The sequence below is a fragment of the Aspergillus costaricaensis genome (assembly GCF_003184835.1).
Source record: "Aspergillus costaricaensis CBS 115574 unplaced genomic scaffold BO79scaffold_49, whole genome shotgun sequence".
In the NCBI taxonomy this organism is placed as follows: domain Eukaryota; kingdom Fungi; phylum Ascomycota; class Eurotiomycetes; order Eurotiales; family Aspergillaceae; genus Aspergillus; species Aspergillus costaricensis.
The window spans coordinates 169,482-194,891 of NW_020291849.1; the positions used below are offsets into that span (position 1 = coordinate 169,482).

General features: G+C 49.2%; 7 protein-coding genes across 7 annotated transcripts; 5 read left to right on the top strand and 2 right to left on the bottom strand.

Moving 5' to 3' along the window:
* The first annotated feature begins 131 nt into the window (after positions 1 to 131).
* BO79DRAFT_182288 (putative cyclin-dependent protein kinase complex component) lies at positions 132 to 1,593 on the top strand. The gene is made up of 2 exons (XM_025680213.1): positions 132 to 268; positions 322 to 1,593. Exon 2 carries the CDS (start codon positions 562 to 564, stop codon positions 1,309 to 1,311), a length of 750 nt encoding a protein of 249 aa, XP_025534631.1. The 5' UTR covers positions 132 to 268; positions 322 to 561; the 3' UTR covers positions 1,312 to 1,593.
* A 1,913-nt stretch (positions 1,594 to 3,506) lies between these two features.
* BO79DRAFT_61939 (DHHC family palmitoyltransferase) lies at positions 3,507 to 5,162 on the top strand. The gene is made up of 4 exons (XM_025689496.1): positions 3,507 to 3,636; positions 3,738 to 4,002; positions 4,058 to 4,170; positions 4,223 to 5,162. The coding sequence occupies exons 2-4, from the start codon at positions 3,818 to 3,820 to the stop codon at positions 4,870 to 4,872; spliced, it is 948 nt and encodes a 315-aa protein (XP_025534632.1). The 5' UTR covers positions 3,507 to 3,636; positions 3,738 to 3,817; the 3' UTR covers positions 4,873 to 5,162.
* A 2,014-nt stretch (positions 5,163 to 7,176) lies between these two features.
* Positions 7,177 to 8,504, top strand: BO79DRAFT_159946 (uncharacterized protein; the record flags this gene model as incomplete). The annotated part of the gene is given in 5 exon segments (XM_025678968.1): positions 7,177 to 7,250; positions 7,493 to 7,591; positions 7,611 to 7,698; positions 8,032 to 8,161; positions 8,398 to 8,504. Coding segments are annotated over 5 exon segments (498 nt in total), but the record flags the coding sequence as incomplete, so codon positions are not given.
* A 593-nt stretch (positions 8,505 to 9,097) lies between these two features.
* BO79DRAFT_182293 (lysine N(6)-hydroxylase/L-ornithine N(5)-oxygenase family protein) lies at positions 9,098 to 11,168 on the bottom strand. Its single transcript, XM_025680214.1, has 2 exons — positions 10,096 to 11,168; positions 9,098 to 10,038 (listed from the first exon to the last, which is right to left on the bottom strand). The coding sequence occupies exons 1-2, from the start codon at positions 10,959 to 10,961 to the stop codon at positions 9,405 to 9,407; spliced, it is 1,500 nt and encodes a 499-aa protein (XP_025534634.1). The 5' UTR covers positions 10,962 to 11,168; the 3' UTR covers positions 9,098 to 9,404.
* A 1,309-nt stretch (positions 11,169 to 12,477) lies between these two features.
* On the bottom strand, positions 12,478 to 13,106 carry BO79DRAFT_232994 (uncharacterized protein; the record flags this gene model as incomplete). The annotated part of the gene is made up of 4 exons (XM_025684265.1): positions 12,478 to 12,668; positions 12,718 to 12,732; positions 12,940 to 12,987; positions 13,058 to 13,106. The coding sequence occupies 4 exons, from the start codon at positions 13,104 to 13,106 to the stop codon at positions 12,478 to 12,480; spliced, it is 303 nt and encodes a 100-aa protein (XP_025534635.1).
* A 5,934-nt stretch (positions 13,107 to 19,040) lies between these two features.
* On the top strand, positions 19,041 to 19,926 carry BO79DRAFT_159955 (uncharacterized protein; the record flags this gene model as incomplete). Its single annotated transcript, XM_025678969.1, has 2 exons — positions 19,041 to 19,109; positions 19,312 to 19,926. The coding sequence occupies 2 exons, from the start codon at positions 19,041 to 19,043 to the stop codon at positions 19,924 to 19,926; spliced, it is 684 nt and encodes a 227-aa protein (XP_025534636.1).
* Positions 19,927 to 20,007: 81 nt separating this feature from the next.
* BO79DRAFT_61963 (tyrosine protein kinase SWE1) lies at positions 20,008 to 23,703 on the top strand. Its single transcript, XM_025689498.1, has 2 exons — positions 20,008 to 22,765; positions 22,836 to 23,703. The coding sequence occupies exons 1-2, from the start codon at positions 20,306 to 20,308 to the stop codon at positions 23,565 to 23,567; spliced, it is 3,192 nt and encodes a 1,063-aa protein (XP_025534637.1). The 5' UTR covers positions 20,008 to 20,305; the 3' UTR covers positions 23,568 to 23,703.
* Positions 23,704 to 25,410: the final 1,707 nt, after the last annotated feature.

Sequence of the window (25,410 nt, forward strand, 5' to 3'; positions counted from 1 at the left end):
TCTGTATGGAAGCAGAATCGATTGCCTGTTTTGATAAGGGTAACGAAAGAAACGGTTGGGTTGAGATCGGGCGCACTAATATCCGGCCAACTCCATTCCTCGCCTTTCACATTCCACCCTGTTAATCTGTACACCTGGAAATCAATCACTTTCCCCCATTTATGTATAGTGATTCAGCAGGCAGGCCTTTCTTGGTGCTTTTTCAAGTCGTCTGCTGCTGCTACTGACCGGCTAGTGAGCTGATCTCGACCCCAGTCACATAGGTAAAGTGAGCAACCCAAGGAATGTTTACTGATAGCCGCCCACTGACAGATCGCACAGATGTTTCCTCCCTAGTAGGAAAATTAAGCACCGCCGTGTTTAATTCTAGCTACAGGCTTTTATCTCAGACTACGCAGCCGATTCGACTCGAATCTGGTGCAGATATTTCAGCATCAATTACATGCTGGGCAGTGTCCCGACCATGCGATACCTATCGGGGAAGTCAATATCCGCCTGTAGGTCCAGGGCCATCTGTGGCATTATTACCCTTGGTTTCCCGACAACGTACCAGGCCTCGCGATGAACAAGGAGAGCCCGTCGACTGTTGCGAGCCTTACGGAGGCAACTAATACAATCCGCTCACCGAAAGAAGATGAATCAACATTGGGGTCCAACTACCCAACTGATGTCTTCCAGATCTCGCCTACGGTAGCACTGGGACTGCTGTGCACAGGTATTGAAATGCTTGTGGAATCGTCAGCAGAAGAAGTGGGTTATTCCCGAGGAGCTGCCGTTCCTGTCCCCGGGCCCCTGGTCCACAGCGACAGTATATCTAGCGGGGAATCTACGCCGATAAGGGTCACTGGGTTATGTCGCTCCACAGAAAGCTACGATGAAGCAGGTCGTCACCTAAAACAGCAGAGTGTGCTGTCAAAACGATTCTCTTCGAAACGCCAGCCACCGATCACGCTGCAGGAGTATTTGCTGCGTATGCACAAGTTCTGCCCTATGTCTACAGGTGTTTATCTGGCTACAAGCATGTACATCATGAGAATGGCGACTACTGAACGGGTGATAGTCGTCAGCCGGAAGAATATGCATCGTCTGGTGCTTGCTGGACTTCGCGTGGCGATGAAGTCCTTGGAAGACCTCAGCTATCCCCACAGCCGCGTGGCTAAGGTAGGGGGTGTGACTGAGCGCGAACTGTCGAGGCTCGAAATCAGTTTCTGTTTCCTTGCGGATTTCGAACTACGGGTCGATGCGGATATGCTCGTCGACCAATTAAGATTACTCCGAGAGATAGGCTGTTGCGGGGATCCCCTCCGTTAAATACGTTCGTGGAGCGAACATAGACACTTTTATCTCCCACTAGGCGAATGTGCTTTGGAGAGGCCTGCAAGCGCCTTGGGAATGGCGATGGCCTTGTAGTTCTTGATTAAACTGGAAAGGTCCTCTGCAGATTGGTCCGGGGTGAATTGTGGGGCGCATGGTTGGACTGTGGCCTTTCAACTTGAGCATCATCTTTTCTGGGATACTCTATTGCGTATCGACCATGAGAACGCCAGATCGAGGGACTTTTCTTGCTTCCGATTTTGGAGAAACAATTCTGTGTGCACGTATTACAATGCGGCTGCCTAACCGCCCCATCAGTTAGCGACTGGTGTATTGTACTAGTGAGCTAGACAGCTGGGCTGAGTAATGCCTGTCGGGCGCAATTCGTTATTATACTGATTGTCGGACGAAAGTTCTGTTCTCAGGGTACGTTAGACCCTCTACCATCAAGGTGTACCTGTATATCTAAGGACCGGGCTTTCAAATAGTATGATAGTAAGAAAATTGCTGAGTCCCATGTAGCCAACTCGAATGCTCGTTCCTAAGTCGGCGAGGGAGTTCGTGTTCGCATTAGTAATAATGCAGGGAAGTTGTGGGTAAATGCAGACCACGTCGCGAAAGGCGGAGTGGGAAGACGATCCGTCAGCCTTTCGGGAAGGGAGAGGCTCATCCCCGGGGCTTGCCTGCTGCGCCATGGTTTGTTGCTGATACACTCAGCTGTTCTTCCGCCCCCATCTAATTTTCGGTCTTCTCTTTCTTCATCACAGCGTCGAAGGCCACCGTTGCCTTTCTGGATACCACAGTACCGGCTTCAAGAAATCCCGTTCACTTCGCAATGCTCCTCTAAGTCGGCCTCCGCAAGACTACTCAACTGACTCGTGACCGCCGACCGCTTCAACGACTACGTCCTTCTTTGCGGCGGCAATTCTCTGTCTCCCCTTCCTCTCTGTCTAGTCCAGGAACAGTCGCGCGCGTGCTGGACTCAATTTTTGATATAATCCCGGTTATCTTTTCGACATGTCTTCCGGGACTCCGAGCAGCAGCAGCTCTGCTGGTTTGGGACAAAGTCCGCACTCCCTCCCCAGCGGCAAAGGCACCACCACTCCCCCGAAAGTGACCCAGCATGATGCGACCGTTGAACTTAAAGACATGAAACCGGAACGCGCTGGTGTCAAGGGCTCAATCCCCATTGGGGAGGATGTCATGCAGATTGCCCGTATAGGAGAGATCGCAGTTATGCAGAAAATGTTTGATGAGAAGAAGTCTCACCCCAACTATAAGGACGAAGAAGGAATCACCCCGTTACATGTGCGTGTTACCAATATGTCTTTCGCACTTGTCTTTTGTATTGCTTCCGAACTAACAACGCTATTTTCCTCTTCTAGTGGGCCGCCATCAACAACCAATATGCCATGTGCAAGTTCCTACTCGACTCTGGCGCCGACGTCAATGCGAAGGGAGGCGAATCTGTCGCTACACCCGCGATGTGGGCAGCTCAACGTTGCCACTATTATATTGTGCATCTTTTGCTTCAGCACGGCGCGGACCCTCTTCTTACCGACGTCCAAGGCTACAACATCCTACACCTAGCTACTATCGACGGAAATGCCTTTCTGCTTGTGCTTTTACTTCACCAGGAGATCCCGGTGGACGTTCCCGATCAACAAGGTCATACAGGGCTGATGTGGGCGGCATATAAGGGATTCCCCGCCTGCGTGGACCTATTCCTGCGCTGGGGCGCTAATGCCAATGCCGTTGACGATAGCGGCTTAACTCCCTTACACTGGGCTCTGGTCAAGGGATCGTTGCCTTGCGTTCAGAAGCTCATTGAATATGGCGCTGATAGGTTCGCGAAGACCAGGGATGGTAAGACCCCAGCGACGGTAGCGGGCGAAATGAATACCACGCGTGTGTGGTATCGTGCTCTGGACGAGTGTGGCTATGACTTCGATGGGAACACGAAGGTTCTTCCCTTCGGATTGACGCCTTGGGTGCGGAACAAGAGCACCATGTCTAAGTTTTTCTTCTTGTGGCCTTTCTTGATGATTTTCGTAGCCGTCTGGGTTCTCAGTAACTTGGTTGTGTTCGCTGCTATCCCCATTATGATCGCAACAGCTTATGGACTTCAATGGTTGGCCCAGAAAGTGGCCAGTCAAAGCATTTCAGAGTATAGGATACTGCAAAAGACGGTACGTCAGCGATTACCCCTTGCATCTCCCCACTCTGTTCGTCACTGATCCGCAACCCAGCCTTACCTATCGGGCGTTTTTGCAGGCTCTTTGTTCTGGGTTGGTGTGAGATACATCTTCTACGTGCTGCCAGGTGAGGCTTTCCCTGCTCTTCGTATACATGTTTTGAATCCGATCTCCAACGGGATTATGCGAAGCCCCAGCCAAGAGTTTACTAATAGTCACTTTTGCCAGCCACATATACCACAAATCCCATATCGAATATCTGTTTTGCTCTGTTCTTCTCAGCGACAACATATTTCTATTTCACCGCGATGATTGAAGATCCTGGGTTTGTCCCCAAACTTGGCAGCAGAAACCAGCAGCGAACAGTTATTGCGGAACTTTTTGAGCAGTGGAAATTCGACGAAGAGAACTTCTGCGTTGCGTGCATGATTCGAAAGCCTTTACGGAGCAAGCATTGCAAGCGCTGCGGGCGCTGCGTTGCAAAACATGACCAGTAAGACCCTAATTGAGACTGGAGTTAAAAGCTCAAACATTGACATCCTGAATAGTCACTGCCCGTGGATTGATAACTGCGTAGGCGCCAACAATCTGCGCCATTTTGTATTATACATCACGTGTCTTGAAGCGGGTATAATTCTTTTCGTACAGCTGACATACTCCTGTAGGTATCAACTCCCCTTCTTCTCCGGATCAAAGACTAACGGCTAGAACAGACATCAATGTCTTGCCAGCACCCGTCAATCCTACCTGTAATGTCATTAACGATGCGCTATGTGATTTTGTACTTCGTGATACATTCACCCTCGTCCTTGATGTGTGGGTCATCATTCAGCTGGTCTGGGTCACTATGCTCTGTGCTGTTCAGCTTGTCCAAATTTCGCGGAATCAGACGACATACGAAAACATGAGGGGCCATTCGATTGACAGAAGCTACCCAAGCTCTCGTGCTTTTGCTTCGGCTTTGGCTGCAGGAACTACCTCACTCGATGCTGCTGGCCTTTCCTCTGCTGGCCAGGGACCGAATCCAGCTCTTGCCCATGGCCACCGGCACCGGAGGGGCGGTTGTTTGAAGCAGTGGACTTCCCTTCTCGGCATTGATGCCTTTTTTGCGACAGCAAGGGATGGATTGCGAGATGGTCCACGTGCTTCTCGGGCGAAGAATCCCTTCTCTCGAGGTGTAGTCACCAACTGCCGTGACTTCTGGTGCGATCCGGCTCCATACTTTGGACAGCGGGAGGCGGGATCTGGCATGCTCGGTGGTGAAGCAATCAACTACAACCAGATGTACGAGATGCCGTCACGTATGCACAGCGGCGGAAGATATCGGAGCCTGGCAGACGAGGACCCGGAACGGAATGCATAGATGCGTTCTTGTGTCTTCGATTGACTGACCATTTAGGGTTCTCAATATGCCCTTCAGACGACCAATAACTTCCGAGGAGATGTTTCGATCTTCTATATGCGATCTAATGAGTACCGGATGAGCCTTTCCTTCTGATGATATGTTTGACTGGAATAGATGGTCATAAATGGGGCTTTGACCCTTCATGCCCTCACATTATCTTCATGTATTATCTTCTGCATATAAAGATCATGATATATTAGTAGATATTTTTACTTTAGACCAAATATAACCTGGCAGATTACTCAATACCGTACATTGCAGGCTAATCTATCCAACCGGAGAGAAAGAAGTGGGTGGAATCATCACCTTGCTATGAAGCTAGAGGGTGCTTTTCGAGATGACAGGGAATGGTGTAAGGAAAGCCAAGGAACTTGAAGCCCATAATAGCGCAATGCACTGAGTACAATTGCATTGATTCAGCTTAAGAACTCAAGGAGTGGATAAAATTACAAAGAGTGAAGTGTGAGACGGGGGAAAGGGGAGAGAGAGAGAGAGAGAGAGAGAGAGAGAGAGAGAGAGAGAGTGTGTGTGTGTGTGTGAGTGAGTGAGTGAGTGAAGGATACATACCACTGCAAAAGGGTAATAATAATCAGTGGAGAACAGGATGAGGATAATTAACCGTAAGTAAGTAACGTACATACAGCGTCTATACAAGGTTCATACATACGAAGATAATCTCCACACCCGCGCCCCATACTGAACCAAGCTTCTGAAGCCGAAAAAGCCGATGTCGCAATAATAAAAATTACAGAGTATGCATGCATGTATGCATGTTATGTATGTATTCTTCGTTTTTTCTTCCGTGTCTAAACCTTGGAGAAACTTTTTTCACTTTGGAGTAAGGGGAATGGGAATGATTGGTCTGAAACCTATTTTTCGTCTGGTTGTGGCTTTAAAACCTTAGACCCAAAGTCAAAATGTCACGCTAAGATCTTATCTCGGCAGGAGCGGTTTGATTGATTGATTTGATTGTATTTTTTTGCTGGACGTACTTGACGGTAGGTGCCCTTTTTGACTTTCAGACTTTTGTTACTCCCAGAGCCGTTTTTTGAGTCGTGGGGTGTATGTCTTCCTTCTGCCTTTTCTTTTTTCTGTTGTCGGTAGATCAATCAAGTATGTATCTATCTACATTGACACATATCCCAAGTTCAAAAGATTCCATCTAGGCAGACAGCCACCTACCTAACTTCCCTCGTAAGTCACCGCAAGCCTGTGCGGTGGGTCTGTCTGTCTAGCTTCCACACACACACACACACACACACACACGCTTGCGATCCCGGACCTTTCAATTTCATTGGGTACTTTATGGTACAAATGTCCCCGGGACCACTCTTCGTCACGACCAGAAGCTGGGTATTCATTAGTAGTATAGAGACGGACTTGGCGGCACCAAGTTACGAATTAATATATGACATGATCCATGGATCACGGATCCAATATATTATTATCTGATTGAAGCGGTCAGGCCACCGCTTCGTCCAAGGCAAGTGGGCTGTATGTTTTTTATTTCCATCTGATAATGGATTGAAGAATCCATGGATCCATGGAACGGTAGGTGTTGGGCTGATTGATTAGGGCAAGGTGGTGAGGATGGGTTTGATGTTTGTTTCTTATTCGCTTTTATGCAGGGGTATATAGGCTATAGTGATTGTTGACTCGAATTTTGTTGGTTGTTTTGTTCGTTACGTATTATATGGTGAACATGCGTCTGTAGTATTAACGATTAAGTTTTTCTGCTTCTTAATATGTTGAATGTCGATTCATGCATCAGATGATCAGGGTCTTTTACTTTTTTTTTTCTTCCCTTTTGCTATTTATTGTTTCTGACCTTGCTGATCTCGCGACATCCCACGGATGATATCCCAGATAAACTCGTGTGCTCTTTTTTTGTTGGGTTGCAGGATGCAGTGCAGGCTAGGATTGCAGATCGTTCGATCTTCGCCCTCCTGACACAACTAGTAGTAACTATATTGGGGGGGAAAGAAGAACAGGACCCTGGAAGATGGAACACCGGTCGCCGGTACCTGGCATAGCCGGTCTTTCCACAAGCGTGGACCGTCTGATCGGGTCACACAGCACAAGCATGCTACATGGTAGTAAGTACATCCGAAGTTCATATCTAGCTAGAAATGCATCCAAGCTCGGAAGTCCTATCTGATTAATTCAGGTGGACATTCTATGACAAACCTACTAGACCTGATACGGATGTTTTTCTCTCCTTCTCGTGATATACGCGTGGGATGAGAAGGGAAAAGAGGCCTCGGAGTCCGCGGAAACGGCGAGAGTACTTATTTTAAACATTTGGTGCTGACTAGCTGGTTAGCTGGTCAATGTCTGTCTGCCTGCCTGTCCAGTATAAGTAAGTAACTTCAGCTGCCTGCTTGCGATTTTCTGAGCAGGCTGCAGCCGAAAACTGCGTTGTCAGGGACAGGAGACTAACAATCTTGACAATTTTTTACGATTGGCGGAGTAAGGTGAATAATAATGGCGACTGTTATTATTACCATCATAATAATAATAATAATAACTGTGGACATGCCACTGGCCCAGACCTGAATGGAGATCGGCGCATGTCTAGGGAGTCGACTGTTCCAGGCGCCTGTTCCGGTTTCCATGTCGCATGGTTCCGCGTGTACTGCTTAGGGATTAGTCTCGTCTCGCCTCGTCTAGTCGCATTGTCTTTGCGCTAGTAGCAGCAAAGGTTGTTCAAATCAATTGTTGCATTATCCAACAATACGAGATTCATCGATAGATCGTCTTTCAGAAAGCTTGAGAAAGAAGGAAGTAGCGTGGTGTATAAATACGTAGGTAGGTAGTTGAGTTTGAAGACGAATCCTGGAGTAGGAAAGGAGGCTAAGTATTTGCCTTGACTGTTTCAAATTCTTCTCCGCCCGTTAAGTGTTAGCTACTCCCCAGACAGACAGAAAAGTACGTACTGTGTATAGCTACTTACTAACTAGATTAATATTACGGCAGCAATTGTTCCTCATGGTCTGACCATTGCACCGGAGTTGCCTCCTTATCTAGCCGGGCCGAACAGCACGATGATTTTTTCCTTCTTATTTTTCATTATTTTCCTTGTTGTCTTCGTTATTTCCCTCACCTTCAAGTCCCTAGGGCCTTGGTATTGTGGGAACGAAGGAAAGGGAAAAAGCGGGGCCGCTAAGAATTTATCAATCACTGATCAAGCTGTTACCTGATCGATCAAAATCGACTGGGAGTTTCTCGTTGGATGTGTTTCGGAGAGGTCCGTTTTTAATGCTACCGGTATAGGTTTAACTCCGAGAAAATCCCTCGGGAACCGAGACATAAGAAGGGCTGGTGGCAGCTATAGTCGGGGAAAGGGGGCCAGAAAGCAAACTAATTGAGTAACCCGTATACCGAAGCGAGAGGGTAAGTTAGTGTGTGCGTGCGTGTGGGTGGATATGAAAAAAACGAGACCACACGGATCAATCTGCATGGTGCCTCATCGTAATCAATCAGTGAGTGGGTCTCTTCATCCACCCAAGTGGTCCCCTGGCAGCGAATGGGCGTGGAGAGCGGGAACCGCAGCGGAAAAACAGCGCGCCTGGCTCGGCCATGGGCGCTGATGCGGTTGGGGGATGGCGCCATCAGATAACGTGCGAAATTTTTTATCTGATCAGATTATCAGAATCCGTCCCCGACCCTCAACCAAGGTTGAGAGCCAGCGAGTCAGCAACGCCCACCCGCTTCGATTTCTCTTGCTCGGAGTCCAATTGACAATTGTGTTCAATTCCATGGACCCTCCTCCTAGGATTTATTCCCTCACTTTGTTTCCCTCGTGTCTGTTCAAGTGTAGAAACACCGTTTCTTACCTCGTTGCGTATTCCTGGCGGCGGTTAATTTGGTCAGGGCCAATTAGCCTGGTCGCTTGACGTCAGCGGGTCCGTGCTAGACCGGCGGTTGTGCGACCAGCCCACTCGCTTTTCCCTCCTAGGCTCTCATTTTTTTTTTTTTTTTTTTTTTTTTTTTTTTTTTTTTTTTTTTTTTTTTTTTTTGGGGGGGGGGGGGGGGGGGGGGGCGGATAAAGTTTGAGGAGAATGAATAACATCTGTAGCAGATAAAAAAAAAGCAACGTGCGCAACTCGCATGGCCTTCTCCCTCAACACAATGAGCGGTGAAATTTAATCAATAAAGACAGACTTGATGCATTCCGATCTCTATTCGTTATACAATTCCAATGTAGCTGGCTATATAACTCGCAATGGGGTACTTGGGGAATCAGATGATGGGGCAGTAACAGTAGTAACAAAGTATAGGTAATGAAACAGAGAATTGAACACAGATACAGTCAAGTAGATGATCGCAAAAGAAGATATCACCCCCTACCAATTTGTTTGGGGATATGCACGCTCATTTTCCGGGACATTCTTTTGCTGCAAAAAAAAAGAAATGTCCGCCCTAGCGCCATCATTCACGCGTCTAGAAAGCGGAAACCCCTCCTGGGTTTCCGATCCGACGTAAAGCCTTTACAGCATAGCGCGCAACTTTGTGACCGGCACCGTTGCACCCGCAAGCTGCTCGCCAAAGATCGACTCCACCATCTCTCCACCGCGTGCTGCCAGCACCGACAGAAGACTGTCGCTCAGTCCGTGTGTCTTCTCGTTACAGCCCTGCAGCCAAATTCCAGCATAGGGGCTGACCTTGCTGGGATCCATCTCAACCCGGTAATCCCGGCTCGGCTTCCATTCCTCCTGGCCCTCCGGTCGCAGATGCTGCACATTGCTCAAAAGCTGTTCATGTGCGTTGCGGTAGTAGCCGGTCGCCACCATGAGTGCATCCACCTCCAGTGTCTCCTTGCCGTCGCCGACAAGGCTGTCCGATCCATCCTTGGTCGCCCTCACGTGGATCCGCATCCGACTCTGAGGTCCATGGTGTTCGACTCGCGTGATCTTGCGTCCGGGGAGGATGCGGTGCTGCCATTGCTTCTCATCGGGGTTCTTGACCCGCTGGACATACATGTCGTGGTAAATCTCCTCAATGAGTTCAAGGCGGACCACACTGTAGTTGGTGGCCTTGTCGGCCTTGAGGGAACGCTGGCGCTCTTCGGCAGAGAGGTTATAGAACTTGTCGACACGTTCGGGGTTGAAGACCTCGTTCACACTATATTATTTGCTGTTAGTCGCGACATAATGGGAGTGTGAAAGGTATTATACTCACAAAGGAGAGTCGTCACTAGGCCGCATAGCCGAATCTCTCATGATTAGTGTTGTCTTCGAGTTGGGGTATCTCTTTTGCAAGTCGTGGAAGATCTCAGCAGCACTCTGGCCACTTCCAAGCACGGCAATGTTGTAGGGTTCGTTCGGGTTCTTCAGCAGGTGGGGCAGGTTGGTGCAGTACTTCGAGGAGTGCATAATGCGTGGGTCCTGGGGCAGGCCTGGGGGCATCTTTGCTGAGCCACCAAGTGCAGTCACCACCTTGCGCGCTCTTCTCGCGATGATCTCACCCGTCTCAACGTTGCGAGAGCGGACGGTGAAGAAGTCGACCACCGAGCTGGTAGGGTCCGTCTTTCCGGGAGTCACATCGACAACTTCCTCCCCATAAGACACGACATCGGAGAACTGTTGCGCACACCACCGCATATAGTCTTCGAACTCCAAGCGGGCCGGAAGGAACGTCCCCAAATTCGTGAAATGGATCAGACGATCTTTCTGGTGCAAATAGTTGAGGAAGGTGAAGCTGCTGCGAGGATCACGAAGGGTCGCCAGATCCTTGATGAAAGAGATCTGCATCCTGGAACCAGGGACCAACATGCCCGAGTGCCAAGCGAACTGCTTCTGGCGCTCGACAAAGCAGACCTTGGGCTGCGATCCAGGCGCAGGAGCGGACTTGTTCAGACAAGGGTCCAGAGCATCGTGCAAAGCAATTGCGATCGCCAAAGAGGCAGGACCGAAACCCACGCAAAGCAGGTCGTGAAGCTCATCCCTGGGGGTGGCCTTGAGCTTCGAGGGCACTCGCTGCTGCTTGGAGGGCATGCTGCGCTGGCTGTGGAAGCTCACTTCTGGCTTCCGTACCGCAGGTTCCATTGATGCAAGCTTAGTAGGAGAATAAGAGAGGTGAAAAAGGTGTGATTGAAAGGAGAGGTAGAAGTTCCGTGCTCAGAGTTCGGGGAGCAGGAAGATGGGAGGAAGACGCAATAATGATGGGATTCTGAACGAAGGTGGGAGAGAACCGCGGCAAATGGTGGGAGCGATGGTCGTAGTTATATCCCCCGGTGGATAAACAGGATGGGGGGGAAGGACAGTAGCTTCGAACTTAGTAGACACTGGAGACCTTTGCGCCGTAAGAGAGAAAAGAAAATAATAATAAATTAAAACAGAATAAAAAAAAAAATCAAGGTACCAAAAGAGTAAATTCGACTAAAAAAAAATTAAAAGATGTTCAGAAAGTATGACGACCAAAAAAAAAAAAAAGGGAATCAGCGCCCAGCCCTTTTTTTTTTTTTTTTTTTTTTTTTTTTTTCTTTCTTCCTTCTGAAGCAGCGGATCCGTAAGGACGGGTTTTTTCCAGACCACCGAGTAAAAGCAGTAGCCGGTGGTGGTTCTTCTGACAGCGGGCCGGCATTGGCCTATTTGATAGGCACTCCTCGGTTCCACCATCTGCTACATGAGAAACGTGGTTGCTGCTCCTCTTTTTTACGTATTGGTTTGATGCTGGGACACCGAGGCTCTTGACGGTTGACAATGTAAAAGTACGTATAACAAGTAGACTATTAACGACACTGAAGCTTGGTCAAGCAGGTTATCCAAGAGAGGATTGGTAGTGTCTCAAGCGTTGATCTTGTAAGGGGAGGTGAGTCTTCACATAATAGTAGTATAACTGAAGAAATTCAAACGCCATATGTCGAAATCTCAGGCATATATGGCAGTTCCCTCGGAGATAAGATGATGTTTGATCAGGCCCAGAAGAGCCACTTGTGGTTTTAACTTGTAAACGAAGTGCTAACCGTAGCCCCTCCCTTTCTTGCCTTTCCTCGCCCCAGATCCGTTTGCACCCTGAGAAGTTGAGGATCACGCCACAATTACCATCACCATCACCCGCAGTGACAATTCATCCGAGCATATTCAGCCAGCTATACCCATGAATTATTCAATGGGATTTGAAAAAGCAAAGAAAGCAAGCAATTAATCAGGCTGCCTACTCAGTCTCCGAGCCCCGAGAGCCGACCATGGGAGCCCCGCAGCATGATCCGGTGTGCAATTGTCCAGGAAAAGTGGGATGATGGACGCTTAGATTAGATCCGCAGTCGCCCGATGTCGGGAAATTTCACGGCGTTTCAAAACTGGGCTGAAGGGCGGTATCCGTATTGTATTGACGCCCAACTTACATTACTTCCTGTGGCCGCTTAGACTGTTCAGGTACCAATCTTGATAAGCTTTCCCTCAACACAATTGAAAACCAGCATAACCGAGTATAGGCTCTTGTCCGTCAAAAAGCCGCTCAGGCATCAAATAATTGGTCGCCATTCTCTTGGGGGTCGCACGATATCTCATCTTTTTTCTTTTCTCCCTAGGCCTCCCGGTGACCATTGGGGGCGTACATTCATGCTAACCCCCAAACCTTGGACTGGTGGCGTACCCCAAATGAACATCCAGGGACCACTCCATGCATTGGAAACCTTTCCCGCTGCATTTCCATGTCGGCGATCAGTAGTAAGGTTTGCCGGTCAGCGGGCCTCAGCAGAAAGTGATCGCATGGATACGGTGTCCCACACACGCATGCAAGATCGCAATCTGTACGGAATGCGGCAAGCTCCATTAGAAATTGACTGTACCCCTTCACCTCTCTGAGGGCTTCCTACACCGAATGATCATTCGAATGACCAAGATCATCTACCTGTCGAAACAAGACTAGTAGTCTGCGGTGCCCATCTTTGCTGGCTGATCATACGTTAGTTGGTCTCAAGGGCCTGCGTGAATGTGATTTGCTTCTTCGGCTGTTGTCTGGACCTACCAGATATCAAGGATTGCTAATCTACTCGGTTTAGACCATTTTATGCCCTACCTTCTTCGGAGAGCTCACTGCTGCCCTGATCTTCGCACCGGCTTCGCCCTAACAATCTACGGTTCGCAGGAAAGAAGGAAATAAAAAAAAGGAAGGGATCCCCCTCCATCGCCCCCACACCACAGCAATACGAAGTTGTAAGTATCCCTGTTCGATAGATGTCTCATAGCCCCATGCAAGCATCCAGCAGTTCTACTCTAGTACAATATGGTGGATACTTACTGTCTCACTTGGAGTGACTACCCAAGTGCTGCCCGTCTATACACAATTTATCAGAGGTAGTTTATTAGGGGGGGGGGGGTATCTCCCACGACACTTTTACTATTAAACCAGTAACAAATGAGCAAATATAAACCAGTGCCAGACTTTGAAGCACGTGCTTTTTTACACTTGAAACATATAGAGACATCTGATCGCCAGACCTTGTAGTGTGTATATGACATGGGAACATCATGGCCCGCACGGTTACCCCGCCGCAAATTCCCCCTCCTTTGGGACTCGGACGTGAACAGGGATCATTTGTCTGGGTTGGAGTCCACTATAGACGATCTTACTTTCTCCATTACTTGGCTTAGGTCCTGTGCACTTTCATTTTCATTTGACGAAGAGATATTTGAAAGCGTGGGTCGACACTGGCCAAGGCTAAAACTGGATGACTATAACTATGAACTGATTTGCCCGAAGCTTCGGCTGGCCGATCGCGGTTTTGGTCTTACTCATTTTCCAGCGCTTGCCTCGACTACTAGTGCTGCTGTGTACTTGTGGGTACCTTGCTCCTTTGATCGTGTGGTAAATCTCTTTTGAGTACCTAGTACTACTTACGTATGTCCGAAGTCGATCCATGAGCCTGTCGACCCTCACCTTGTTTTTGTCTCCACTCCAATGCAGCAGCCCCCCCTCACCATACGAGAGAGTCCGCTTATTTATCACCATAATCGAGCCTCGAGCTTATGAATATCTAAACCATGGTTGGCTCGTGCAAGACGCTACCTAGGCAGCTAACCTCGTCCACGCTATGGGGGTAGCAGGTTGGGTATCTTGGTCTAGTTCAGCCTCGAATCATGTGCCAATATGCCAGGATCAGACGCCATTGTTAGGAACAAATGCAACATCCCTCTTTCAATGGCATTCTCCAGCCACCCACTTGTTTCTTGAGGTATTTCCCCTCTTCCATAAGATTTGCTTATATTACGCGACCTCTGACTGGCCGTGCCCCCGCACGATAGATTATTCCATACAACCCCCATCTCTTACCAAGGAAATGATAGACATAGCTTTTCTCAGATGATGCAAACCAATGTCACTGTAGGAGATCTCACTTTCCGCGAAAATATCTATGGAGCTCGCTTCCTGCTTCCATTACATAGTAGTAATGGTGGGTCCCCCAAGAGGGTAGTTGATAGAAATCAATATGTTATTGATTTCCCTCTTGTTAGCACACAAATGAGACTCGGTGTCTTAAAAAGCCACCCAAGTGTCCTCACAAGTGATACTCAAGTATGCCATGTATCACAACTCGACAAATCAGTTACTCAAGGCGATACCTCTCCCGTTTATTTACATGTGAGCTGCCGCACGCATCTTAGGCAGAGACTATGAGAATACTCGCTACCCAGCAAGACTATGCTCAGTCATCATCAATCGTTATATCACAGTACAGTCCTGTTCAAAATGCCCTAATGATTATGCAAACCTATATTCGTGGGGCGTATCTGGGTGACGCAATCGCTTCATATGATGTACCCTATAGTGCAGCCTGCACTTTGACGAACCCACCGGTATACTGCAGATATAGCGGCCTGCACAGTAATTCGTGAAGTCCTTTGGGATTAGCCTTCGAGGATGATCATCGAGTACACCTACTGTGACTAGTTGATGACACAATAGAATGCAGTGAAGCATGGGAGTCTTCTCAATCATAAGACAGTTGCTACCTATGTAAGAGCCTTCAATGTATATGGCCAACAGCCCTTTGCATGGTTTCAGAAACATTTGTCTAAATCAACTACCAGGCCGTCTAGGATGGAGGGAAGTGTACCGATACCTTGGTCCGACGTACCCTAAAGTCACACCACAAGGCATTATCATAGAGAGAATACTCTTATGCAAACTTCGCATTTATACCATGGCTCAGTATCCCAGACCTAAGCCGCTTGCAACAAGAATTAAGGGTCATAACTGTATTTCAACAGCGACGCCAGTCGGTCCTCGTAGTCAATTACTCGAAATAGCACTATACCAATATTGCGCTTATGTTAGTGTGAGATGATACTTTCTGAAACTGAAGGGGCTTCCTGAAGAAACATCCCATTGAACTTGTATCACACCTCTGAAACTTGTCATGCCTCGAGCAGATGGAACACGCTATCAGAGCACGTCCGAATCCAGAGTGCAGCTGCCTACCTATTGTAAAGGCAGTTGCGCAAGCCAAGCACTATCTTTGGACAGCCATTCAAACAGCACCGTCATGGCATGAATGATTCATAGTACCTACCATAACATTGGCATGCATGGTTTCAGAGCCCCACGATTGCACCTCGAAAGCACTCCCTTTATCTGTCATGGTAAAACTCCGAACATCATTCAATATAAATTCTCCTTCCTGCCTGTCTGATGGATATCGCCGGCTGGACGCTGCATGCACTTTGCACAGTGCATTTCTCCAGTCCCCTTGCTGCAGAATTTTCTATTCCATGCGAGATAGAAGCAAAGATTGCATGCTCTTGCTGCTGTCATTCTGATGCACAGTTCCGTATACTCCGACATACTCAAATATCCGAATGGGAGAATAGGAAGTTATGGGCGTAAATGCACATTTAGACACCTTCGGGATCCTTTTGTATCTATAACATCTGAGAGGCTCAGGAACTTGCTATTCATAACTTGGTGCTCCTACAATCTTCTAGTTGTACTAAGTAAGTCTTTCCCAGACACAAAATGAAAGCGACGGCATTCATCTTAGTCAACTCAGAGAATAAACCTCCACTTGGGCGGCGGCAGCATGGGAGATACTAATATCACTAAGCTCCCATTCAACAGCATGCCTCTGAGGCCTAGTAGTACCAATGGCTACAGCTTTGTTTGTGGCTTTTTTTAACCGTCAAAATGAACCTGACGCACAAATCAAGTTCTCCTTTCGAGCACCTTACGCAAAAATTCAGATGTATGCTGGCGACAATGGACTGTGAAGCCCAGGATATTGTCGCTATACCTCGTTTGTTCCCTAGCAGAACAATTAGTATGCTCTTGTTCTGTCACGAACAGCTAAGGATATCCCGCAATCCTCAAAAGGCTGTATGTTCAAAGAGACTCCAAACAAGCCCGGCTAAACTAAGTATGTTGAGTGAACATGTATGATGGTAGTAGGACAACCTAACACTAGACCTACAGTTTCTTCTGCATCCGTTTCCCCAAATACTGGTGAACGCTTAATGCGACCGCAATAATCCCGCAACAGCCAGAACTTGTTTCACAAAGCTATAGAGTTCCACAACATGTTGTTTGCTGAATGCCGGATCGAGTGAGTGCATTGATGCTCATTGGGGGTATTGCTGCTAACTCACCGACCCAATAGACCAAGCCACTACGATTTTCTGAAGATCTGGATGGCTGAGGGACGATTGCAGGGTAGGTAAATCAATACTATCGAGCATCCCGTGCAGCAAAATCGGGATTTGGCGCAGCCTCAGCTACTGATGAGACATGTCATATTCAGCTAATAATGGCCGTGGCGATGTAGATCATGGGCGACAAGATTAGATTTGGGGTTCATGCAGTAATACGATATCAATTACCGATTTAGTCGAAGATGTTGCGGACGGACCACGCCGAGAAACGGCCAAAGTGGCTGCAGAAAGGTTATGGGGTCTTACGGACTCGGCGTAAGGGATAAGATCACTGCATGCAATCTATGCATGATTGCTGAGTTGAATCTCTATCTTTACCTTGTTTGGGCTCACGGCGACATAACCTGAAGCAGAGCAGATCTTTGCTGGGTCATGCTGTCGACAAACGCTTGGACTTCTAGGGATGGATGAAATCCAATAAATCGAATCAAGGGTTAGAGTAATAGCCTGGATCTGCCAAATAATTGCCTATGGCCATGATAAAATAGTGCCTGAGGCGACTTTCACGCAAGATTAGTATGTGCAAGGAACTGGGTTCAGGTGTTGACATTGGCTCGTTGAGTGGTAATACTCTTAGTTGTGGTTGTTGATTGCGCTACTATATATTTTGGGGATAGTGCTATCATTCGAGCGGACTAAATCTGCGCTTTACCAACAACACCATTTAACACCAGTAAGTTACTATCGTGATAGCGCAAGATACTCCAGGGGCAAGGAAGAAAACATCTCATGGTAAATTCGCATCAAGATCCAGGTATCTGGTATGAGAGCACAGCCAACGTCATCGATGCCCGATTGTCGGCTCAGGACAATAGTCTACCCATGTTCACTTTGCAAGTTCAGTCGCCTGAGGCAACGAGACCGTTTCATTCCTTCAGACGCTAGAGCACGGAAGCTGGCAATCTAGATGGAGATCGTGTGGGGTATACGCCTTATGTCGAGAATTATGATGTTATCCATCATATTCGGGGTACGTCAAGGTCGGTTGACTGAGTATCTTATGACGTATGTACGAAGGGGTTTATGGAGAGGAAGTTGGTGGTATGTATCATACTGGGAATTGCACGACAGAAACGGTAAGTACTAAGGGTATCCATCCACCTGAGACTATGATCTGCGATTGGGGGCCCTCCGACGTCAGTATCTCTCGATTTGGACACGTCGACAATGAGGGACAACACGTGGTGCTGAGGGGTTTGGTCCGTAGGGTTGAAGTTGGGCCTCTCAAGATAATAGTGGCGACAGCGTGGTAAACAAACGCGTGAGTGAGACTTGTTGGTTACCCTGGCATCTAGGTACAAATCACATTGTTTACCTTATGTCAAAGTGGCAAGTTATGAGGTATTGGATCTGCCTACTACGCCTATGCCGCAAGTTGTCTGGAGAACAACTAGAAGGATGATGGAAGCACGGGAAGATGGGGCGTCGGAACCCAAAAAGATGCCTAAGCCGCGCCGTGCCTGACTCGAGTCTAGTTGAAAGGTGTGGAGAAATCGACAATGGCCAATTTGAAATAAAACCAGAACAAACGAGAAAGAAGAAGAATAGTTTCACACTGACGAGATCTTTGCCACTATCATCTTTCTATTGGCATACTGTAGATACTACTAGTGGATAGAGCACGAGACCTGGAAGCAGAAAAGGATTTGGTGGCGATAACTCAGGGAAAGATTACTACTACTTACTACATCGTACCAACTAGTAGATTGGCAGCTCTTAGCCTGGCAAAACCTAAGCGTCTCATACGTAGTTGGTGGCCGGATTGAACCAAGCGAATACTCGAATTTTTGGTTTCATTTTGGCGCACATGCAAGGGAGCAGGATAAATGAGTTGATCCGGTTCCCCCGCGGTGCTCTTATCAACCATTATCGATATGATATTGTTTAACAATGGGGGAGGGGCGATGGCGGATAGAACCCGAAATCTTGTCTTGGAGCGAAAGAGCCGGTACGGGAGAAATTACTAGTACCGCGGGATGGATGGATGCCTGAACATCATCCAAGCCAGGCTAACTAGTCAGCCAATCAAAACTAGACCAACAAAGGATGATTTAATTCTCCAGACATAGGTTAGAGGAATGTTAAGAACTCTGTGCTGCTTTTATGTGAACTTGGGCTTAACTTGCTTCACTGTAAAGTGTGGTAAACGGGCCTCACAGTAAATGTGTGTGTGTGTGTGTATATGTACGGTAACTAACGCGGTCTGTAATCGTATGATCCACGGGGAGGGAGGGGCGAACCCTGCCTGGGGGTGGGAAAAAAGACGCGTGAGACTTCCGGCGCTAAACCCAATGGAGCGGGGCAAACAACAACAAACGACGCGAGAGTCGCGCGTGCGACAGAAACATCAAGGTTCCCAAGGCGTAACTGGCTGGGTACCTGAACCTGAACCACTCAAATCCTGCCGATAGAATCGCTAAGTACCTAGTAGACCACCTTAGTAAACTACTAGTCGTGGTCACCTAACTGACCACTATGTTCATTCGCTTCTTTTTTTTTTTCCTTGCCAACCTCTCCCAGTGTGTTGTGTCCCCATCATCACCTGTCCTCTCTCCAGCCATCGACTATCCACCTTCCCCAACCTTAACCGTCGAAACTCTCCTCCCATAAGGGAAATCCATCGGACGATTGATCTCTCATTATTGAAGGTTGGCTCTGCATACCGCAACTTCCGTCTCCAGTCGCCAGCCCCTCCGTCCGGCCGCCCATCCTATCTCCCACCACCATCTCCACTACGTACGACTAGTACTGCTGTCCACCACTGCCGCCTCCCCATCCCTTTCTTCGTTTCGACTCCTTTGCTTCGCGTGGCTGTCTGCTTCTTTTTTTGGGGTATCATCTCGCGTCACCCCTTGCGCAGTCAGTCCCTCTGCCGGAGAAGCGCAGTCATTCAGGTTTTAAAGGAAGAAAGGGAGACGGAAGGGAGACGGATCTTGCTGCTGCCGGTGTCCTTCTATCAAATCAAAATCATCCCTCTCGCATCCCTCTCTGCAACTCGTTACCTCTTCTCGCGCATCGCTTGCAGTTATTCGCTGTCTGGGAACTTTCTCGCGTCCGCCTCGTCGCGCCTGTCCTCGTTCCTGTCGCCGCTGCATCCTCGCGCGTCGCGCCTGCTTGTTTTGACGCCTGGGTTGTCACCCTGAAACATTCCGTCTTATCGAACGATATCGCATTAGGCGCCGAGCGACACTGCGAAGCTCCCTTCAAGGATATTGCGTGTTTCAGGCGCGTGGCCCCGTGCCTCAGCGCGAAAGAGTCCCCGCTTGTGCTTGTTCCTGCCCTCTCCCACACACTCTTGGGGTGTATGGAGGCTTCAACAAGCGCATTCGAAGCCCCCCGTGGTCTCGGAATAGGCTGGTGATGTACAGCCGTCGTTTCGCATCTTCGACTTGTTTTGGCTGCACCCTGCCATAGGCGCGCAGCCTTACTTTTCCTAGCATTCCACTGCGGTCAACAACAACTTCCGACCCCTGTCACTGGCTAGACCGACAGGCGGAAGAAAACACCGCCACACACACTCTCTCTGTTGGGCCCAGAAGACTCTGTTGTTGTGTACGCCCATCGCGACTTGAGGTCAACTTGTCCCGCGTCGTGTACTCTATACTACCTTACACTTTGTCTAGCCGGCCTCATCACGACACAAACCTATTATTGACCGTTCTAGTGAACTTGGCCTCACCTTCAAAGGAACTGAGAGCTAGCATCTCTGTTTTATCTTCTACAGACTGATCGTAGTCATCATGGTCGCGACATTTTCGCCGCACCGTGATGCGGGTGGCACACTACACCTGCCTTCGCACACGGGCATTCACCATATGGATGCTAACTCGGCCATTCGACAACTGCGCCGGTCACTATCTCGTTCACCTTCGAAGAGCTCCAACTTCTCCTTGCTCGCTTCTCGAGGTCATTCGCCGTCCAAGACAACGCCATACATCTCGTCGCCTTTGTCACCTTCACGAAGATCCACCCAGAGCAACTTTGTCCTTTTCCCCAGTTCCTCTCACCAGTCTCCATTCGCAGTCCCATATCACCCAACCGGAAAGATCACGAGGCCAACCATGCGCCGTGTGCGGACCTCTCCGAGGAGCCCCGTGAAGCGTGCTTTGAACGTCTCTACGGACCAGGGAAATGCAAAGCCTGCGCCGTCAGTCCCAACAACACCTGGCGTGGAGAACACACCCTCAACACCTGGACTTGTTCAACCCGACAACACGGCTAGAGACATCTGTCCAAGTGACACGCCTGCATGCGCAGATTCCACCTTGGGACCCCGCCCAGCCCTTTCCCGCATTGAGAAACGCAGGAGTGGCACGTTTGGCTCATACGCCACGGTTAGCCCGCTGAAACGGAGCGACGGAATTATGAATCTAGATCGAGTGTCTCGCGGCAGTCCATCGGCCAAAAGACGAAGCGTCCAGGCAGCAAGTTTATCGGGCGAATTTAGCATCTTTGATAATGAAGTCACACCGAACGCTGCTGAAGAGCCTGAAGAAGAAGCTTCCCCAGAGTCGACCACACCTTCCTTCCCTCCCCCCATCACACCGTTCAGCCCGTTTGCCACCATTCCCAAACGGTCCTCCTCTCTACGGCGGTCAACTTTACAGCAGCGTCAAAGTGATCGCTCTCTTTTTGCTCGGGCGAAGGCCATGGATGATTCACCAGACGCCCTAGACAATGGGACCCCGCTCTCAGTTCGACCTCGCATGTCTTTGGATCAGAATCTTTTCCAGCCAAACCGAGACAGTCCGTTCTTGTCACGACCGTCGCCAGGTACCCCATTGTTTGCGTCGACGGGTAACAACGCCGAACAGCCCCGACCTTCCGCTCATCCCCTGTCCAGAACAATCACACAATCGTCCTCAAGTTCGAGTCTTGGAGACGACTCTCCGACCCACGAGCCTGTTCACAAGGGTGATCGTCCCAGAGGGATAATAAACTTCTCCAAGTCCCTCCCCGCGGGAACCGCTCGGCCTGCGCCGGTGCGGCATCTTAACCGCGAGGATTCGACCTCGTCCATCGACTCCTTTGCCACGCCTGAGAATTACAAATTAGTCAAGCCTCTCCCAGCGGCGTTCATGTCGACTGGTCTCATATCCAAGAAGAACCGTAATGCCGACGATCCCCAGAACACGCTAGGGTTTAGCAAGAATATGCCCGACACCCCATGCAAAAGACCAATTAACCTCTTCCCTACTGGTGGAAGAGTACAGCCAGAACGGCCCTTGGAGATGTCAGGCTTGGTTCGGCAATCAGACACAATACCCCCGTCACCCTTCAATCCTTCTAGCACACGCCCAAAATCCGGACCTTTTGCGCGAGGCATGGGGATTTTTGGAAGTTCCTTCAACAGGCCCGAGGTTTCCCGACGCGGAAGCTTTGCTAGCATCGACGGCGATGACTTATTACCATCTCAATCGCCCTGCGGCCGCAATAGCCAACCACTAAGCGAGAACGACTTCCCACCAACACCTACCAAGCAGAGCTTTTTCCCGTCTCGAACCTATCCGCCTCCAGTCTCGCAGATTGCCTCTCTTGAGCGATTGGCGGAGGCCAAAGGCACCAATTCAAGTCCCTTGCACGACAGGTTCCAGCGTGGCTCTCCACGTACGCCGCAAGACCATCTCTTCCCCGATCCAAGTGGATTATCAATCTCGAATGAACAGCAATCAGGTCAGCCCGACTTCAATTCTTCGAATCTGCCAGCAACTCCAACTGGCCCTCGTGATTCCTTCCAGTCTGGAAAACGGCCCAGCCTTCCGTTGGCTGGTTACCATGCGCCAGATGTCGATCCCAGTCTAACTTCACGGTTTGAACGCGTAGAACTTGTTGGAACTGGTGAATTCTCTCAAGTATACCGTGTTTCCGAACCTCACGACACATCGATCTCTACTTACCCGAGGGAGATGTTCCCTCCCAAAGTGGTGCCCGAACAAGTATGGGCTGTCAAGAAATCGAAGCAGCCATATTCGGGTCTCAAGGACCGCGAACGCCGTATTCGTGAGGTCGACATACTCAAGTCGTTGACAAACTCGGACCACATCATCTCCTTTATGAACAGTTGGGAGGACAACGGCCACCTTTACATTCAGACAGAATTCTGTGAAGAAGGCAGCTTGGATGTATTCCTTGCGCAAGTTGGGCTCAAGGCAAGGCTGGACGATTTCAGAATCTGGAAGATAATGCTGGAACTATCAATGGTAGGTACTAACCTTTGGATGATGGATACAGTCACCAGCAGATGTAGGATGGTGCTAACCGTTGTGGCAGGGTTTGAAACATATCCATGACATGGGATTCATTCACCTTGATCTCAAGCCAGCCAATATTCTAATTACCTTTGAGGGCGTGCTCAAGATTGCCGATTTCGGTATGGCCGCACGCTGGCCAGCAGAAGACGGCATCGAAGGCGAGGGCGACCGCGAATACATTGGACCAGAGATCTTAATGGGCCGCTATGATAAACCAGCGGACATCTTCTCTCTGGGTCTCATTATGTTCGAGATCGCCGGCAATGTTGAGCTGCCTGACAATGGCCTCTCGTGGCAGAAGCTCCGCAATGGAGACATGAGCGATATCCCTAGCTTGACCTGGAGTTTTGAGACCAGCGTCTTCCGCGATGCGTCCGGTAATCCGATTTCGGAGGAACCATCGTTCGAAGAGCTCTGCACCTCAGACTTTGGCGAGGATGATTACGGCGTGGACAGCTTCCTCGGAGGTCGCACAAGCAAGCGGGACATGACCTCTACGGCTCGAATTGGCGAGCTTGTTGATCCCCCTAGCTTCATGGTCGACGCTAGCCATGAGCAGGCTTTGGACAATATTGTGCGCTGGATGATCTCGCCTGAACCGCTTGACCGACCCACTGCGGACCAAGTGCTAGAAACGTACGGGGTCCAATTCGTCGCCCGCCGGCGTCGTGCGGGTGCCACCGTTTACGAAGGTAACTGGGGCCCTGCCGATGAGGTCCTGGCGGAAGACGCCGAGATGATCGATGTTTAATCACCACGACTTGACATATCTAGTGCATTTGGACGGAGTTGGCGCTTTCCCTTTACAGTACCATCTAATGACGGCGTTTATGCGGAGAACCGAGCTTTTGATATTAATGCCTCTTTTCTCTCGATGACCTTGATGTGATCGGGATGTTTTACCGACCATCCTTCATGATTTGGACGATGTTGATATGACCGATATGCTAGTCCCATGGAGGGGTGGTTGTCCACTCATTCCTCGAAAATTTCCTTTGTGAACATGACTCGTTGATTTAGCGATGATGATAGGCTTCTGTTCCTTTTTGTTCTCTTTTTACCTCCCTATCGCGGTTCCTTCCCTTCATGTACCTATGTCTTCACTGCAGGTTGAAAACCTCGTGACGCAGGATGACCGAGGCGACATGTCTATAATCCTATGCCTGCCATCTGTCTTTGCTTTTCCGCTCTTGATTCCCACTACACTTCTTCTCTTCACCACCTTTGTTTTATTGATCCTTCATTTCCTTTGTTGGAGTGACTCGAGAGCACTGGAGTAGTTCTTGCTCGTGCACTTTGGGCGTTTGATGGCCTCTACTACCCTATTTCTAGATGTCTATGTATTAAATATCCTTGGCGTGTGCGCCATTTTCTCTTCGACATTGTGTTCACTTGATTCGATATACCTTTATCCCTCCCCGCGTGCTTTTGCCTTCTCCTATTGTCCTCACTACTCCATTCTATGTGTCCTTGGCAGACGAGAAACCGCCTCGACGTGATCAAGCCGGCTTGAGAACAGGATAATGCTTGTGAATTAGATATTGAAATGTACATTTGAATTGGACGAAGCAAAATACCCAAATAAGTATCGCGTGAAAAATTGATAGCGTAGCGTATACTTTTGTATGCAAAAAGGTAGAGCGAGTTGGAGCACCGTCGGAGGCTCGCCACTGGCCGACTTAAATTCGGTCTTGGCGCCCGCCGCGGCGTTCTTGCAGTTCCTCGCCGCGACCTCCATCTTGCATGCGTCTCCCCGACCCTCTCCAACGCCTTTGGTGTCCCGAGCTTTTCTCTAACAACGGCTACGGCCGACTTTACAATAACAAGTCGCCGATTATATATTAAATCCATTGGATAATTACCATCCCCTTGTTGTTGTTGTTGGCCTTATTCTCAATAACGCGGCGACGATGTGCGGCTCGGTTTAAAGCCCCATCACTGAAGTATTCGAACTGGAAGTTTCTCTCCACCGAATGCTAAAGTCTTAGACTTTGCTATCATAAAGCTCTTCCAGGACCTACCAGTATCTGCGAATTTATTTTACTTCGGCTGTGAAACCTCGAGAAAACTCACCCTCACAACATGGATCATCGAACATTCGTGTCGGATTCTCTCCTCCGCCTTACGAACGCGTCGGACCCTACCGTCGTCGACTTCGTGCTTGCCACCGCCAGTTCCGCCAAGTCAGCTTCTGCTTTGCAAGACAAGCTGCTCCCTTTTCTGGACGGTAGCTCCGATGACATTGGTTCGTTTTGCGGCGAACTTTACAAACGGGTTGGGGTAAGGGCCACCGGGTCCAGCGCTACTAGTGCCAATGTAGCAACCAAAGAGCGCAGTGATGCTGCTTCATCAAAGAAGAAATACCGACTGCTGGAGATGGAGGATGATGACGTACCCGAGGCTCGGGGGTCACTAGGCCCTGCGAATGTCGAGGCCGAACGGGACAGACGGCGACGCAGAGATAAAGATCGGAGCACTGGAAGAAGCGGCAAGGACAGCGAGAGCGGTCGCAGCCGCTGGGAGAAGGATGATAGCCGCAAACGCGATCGCAGTCGGGAAGAGGAATCTCGCGACCGGCCCCGGACGAAGAAGGT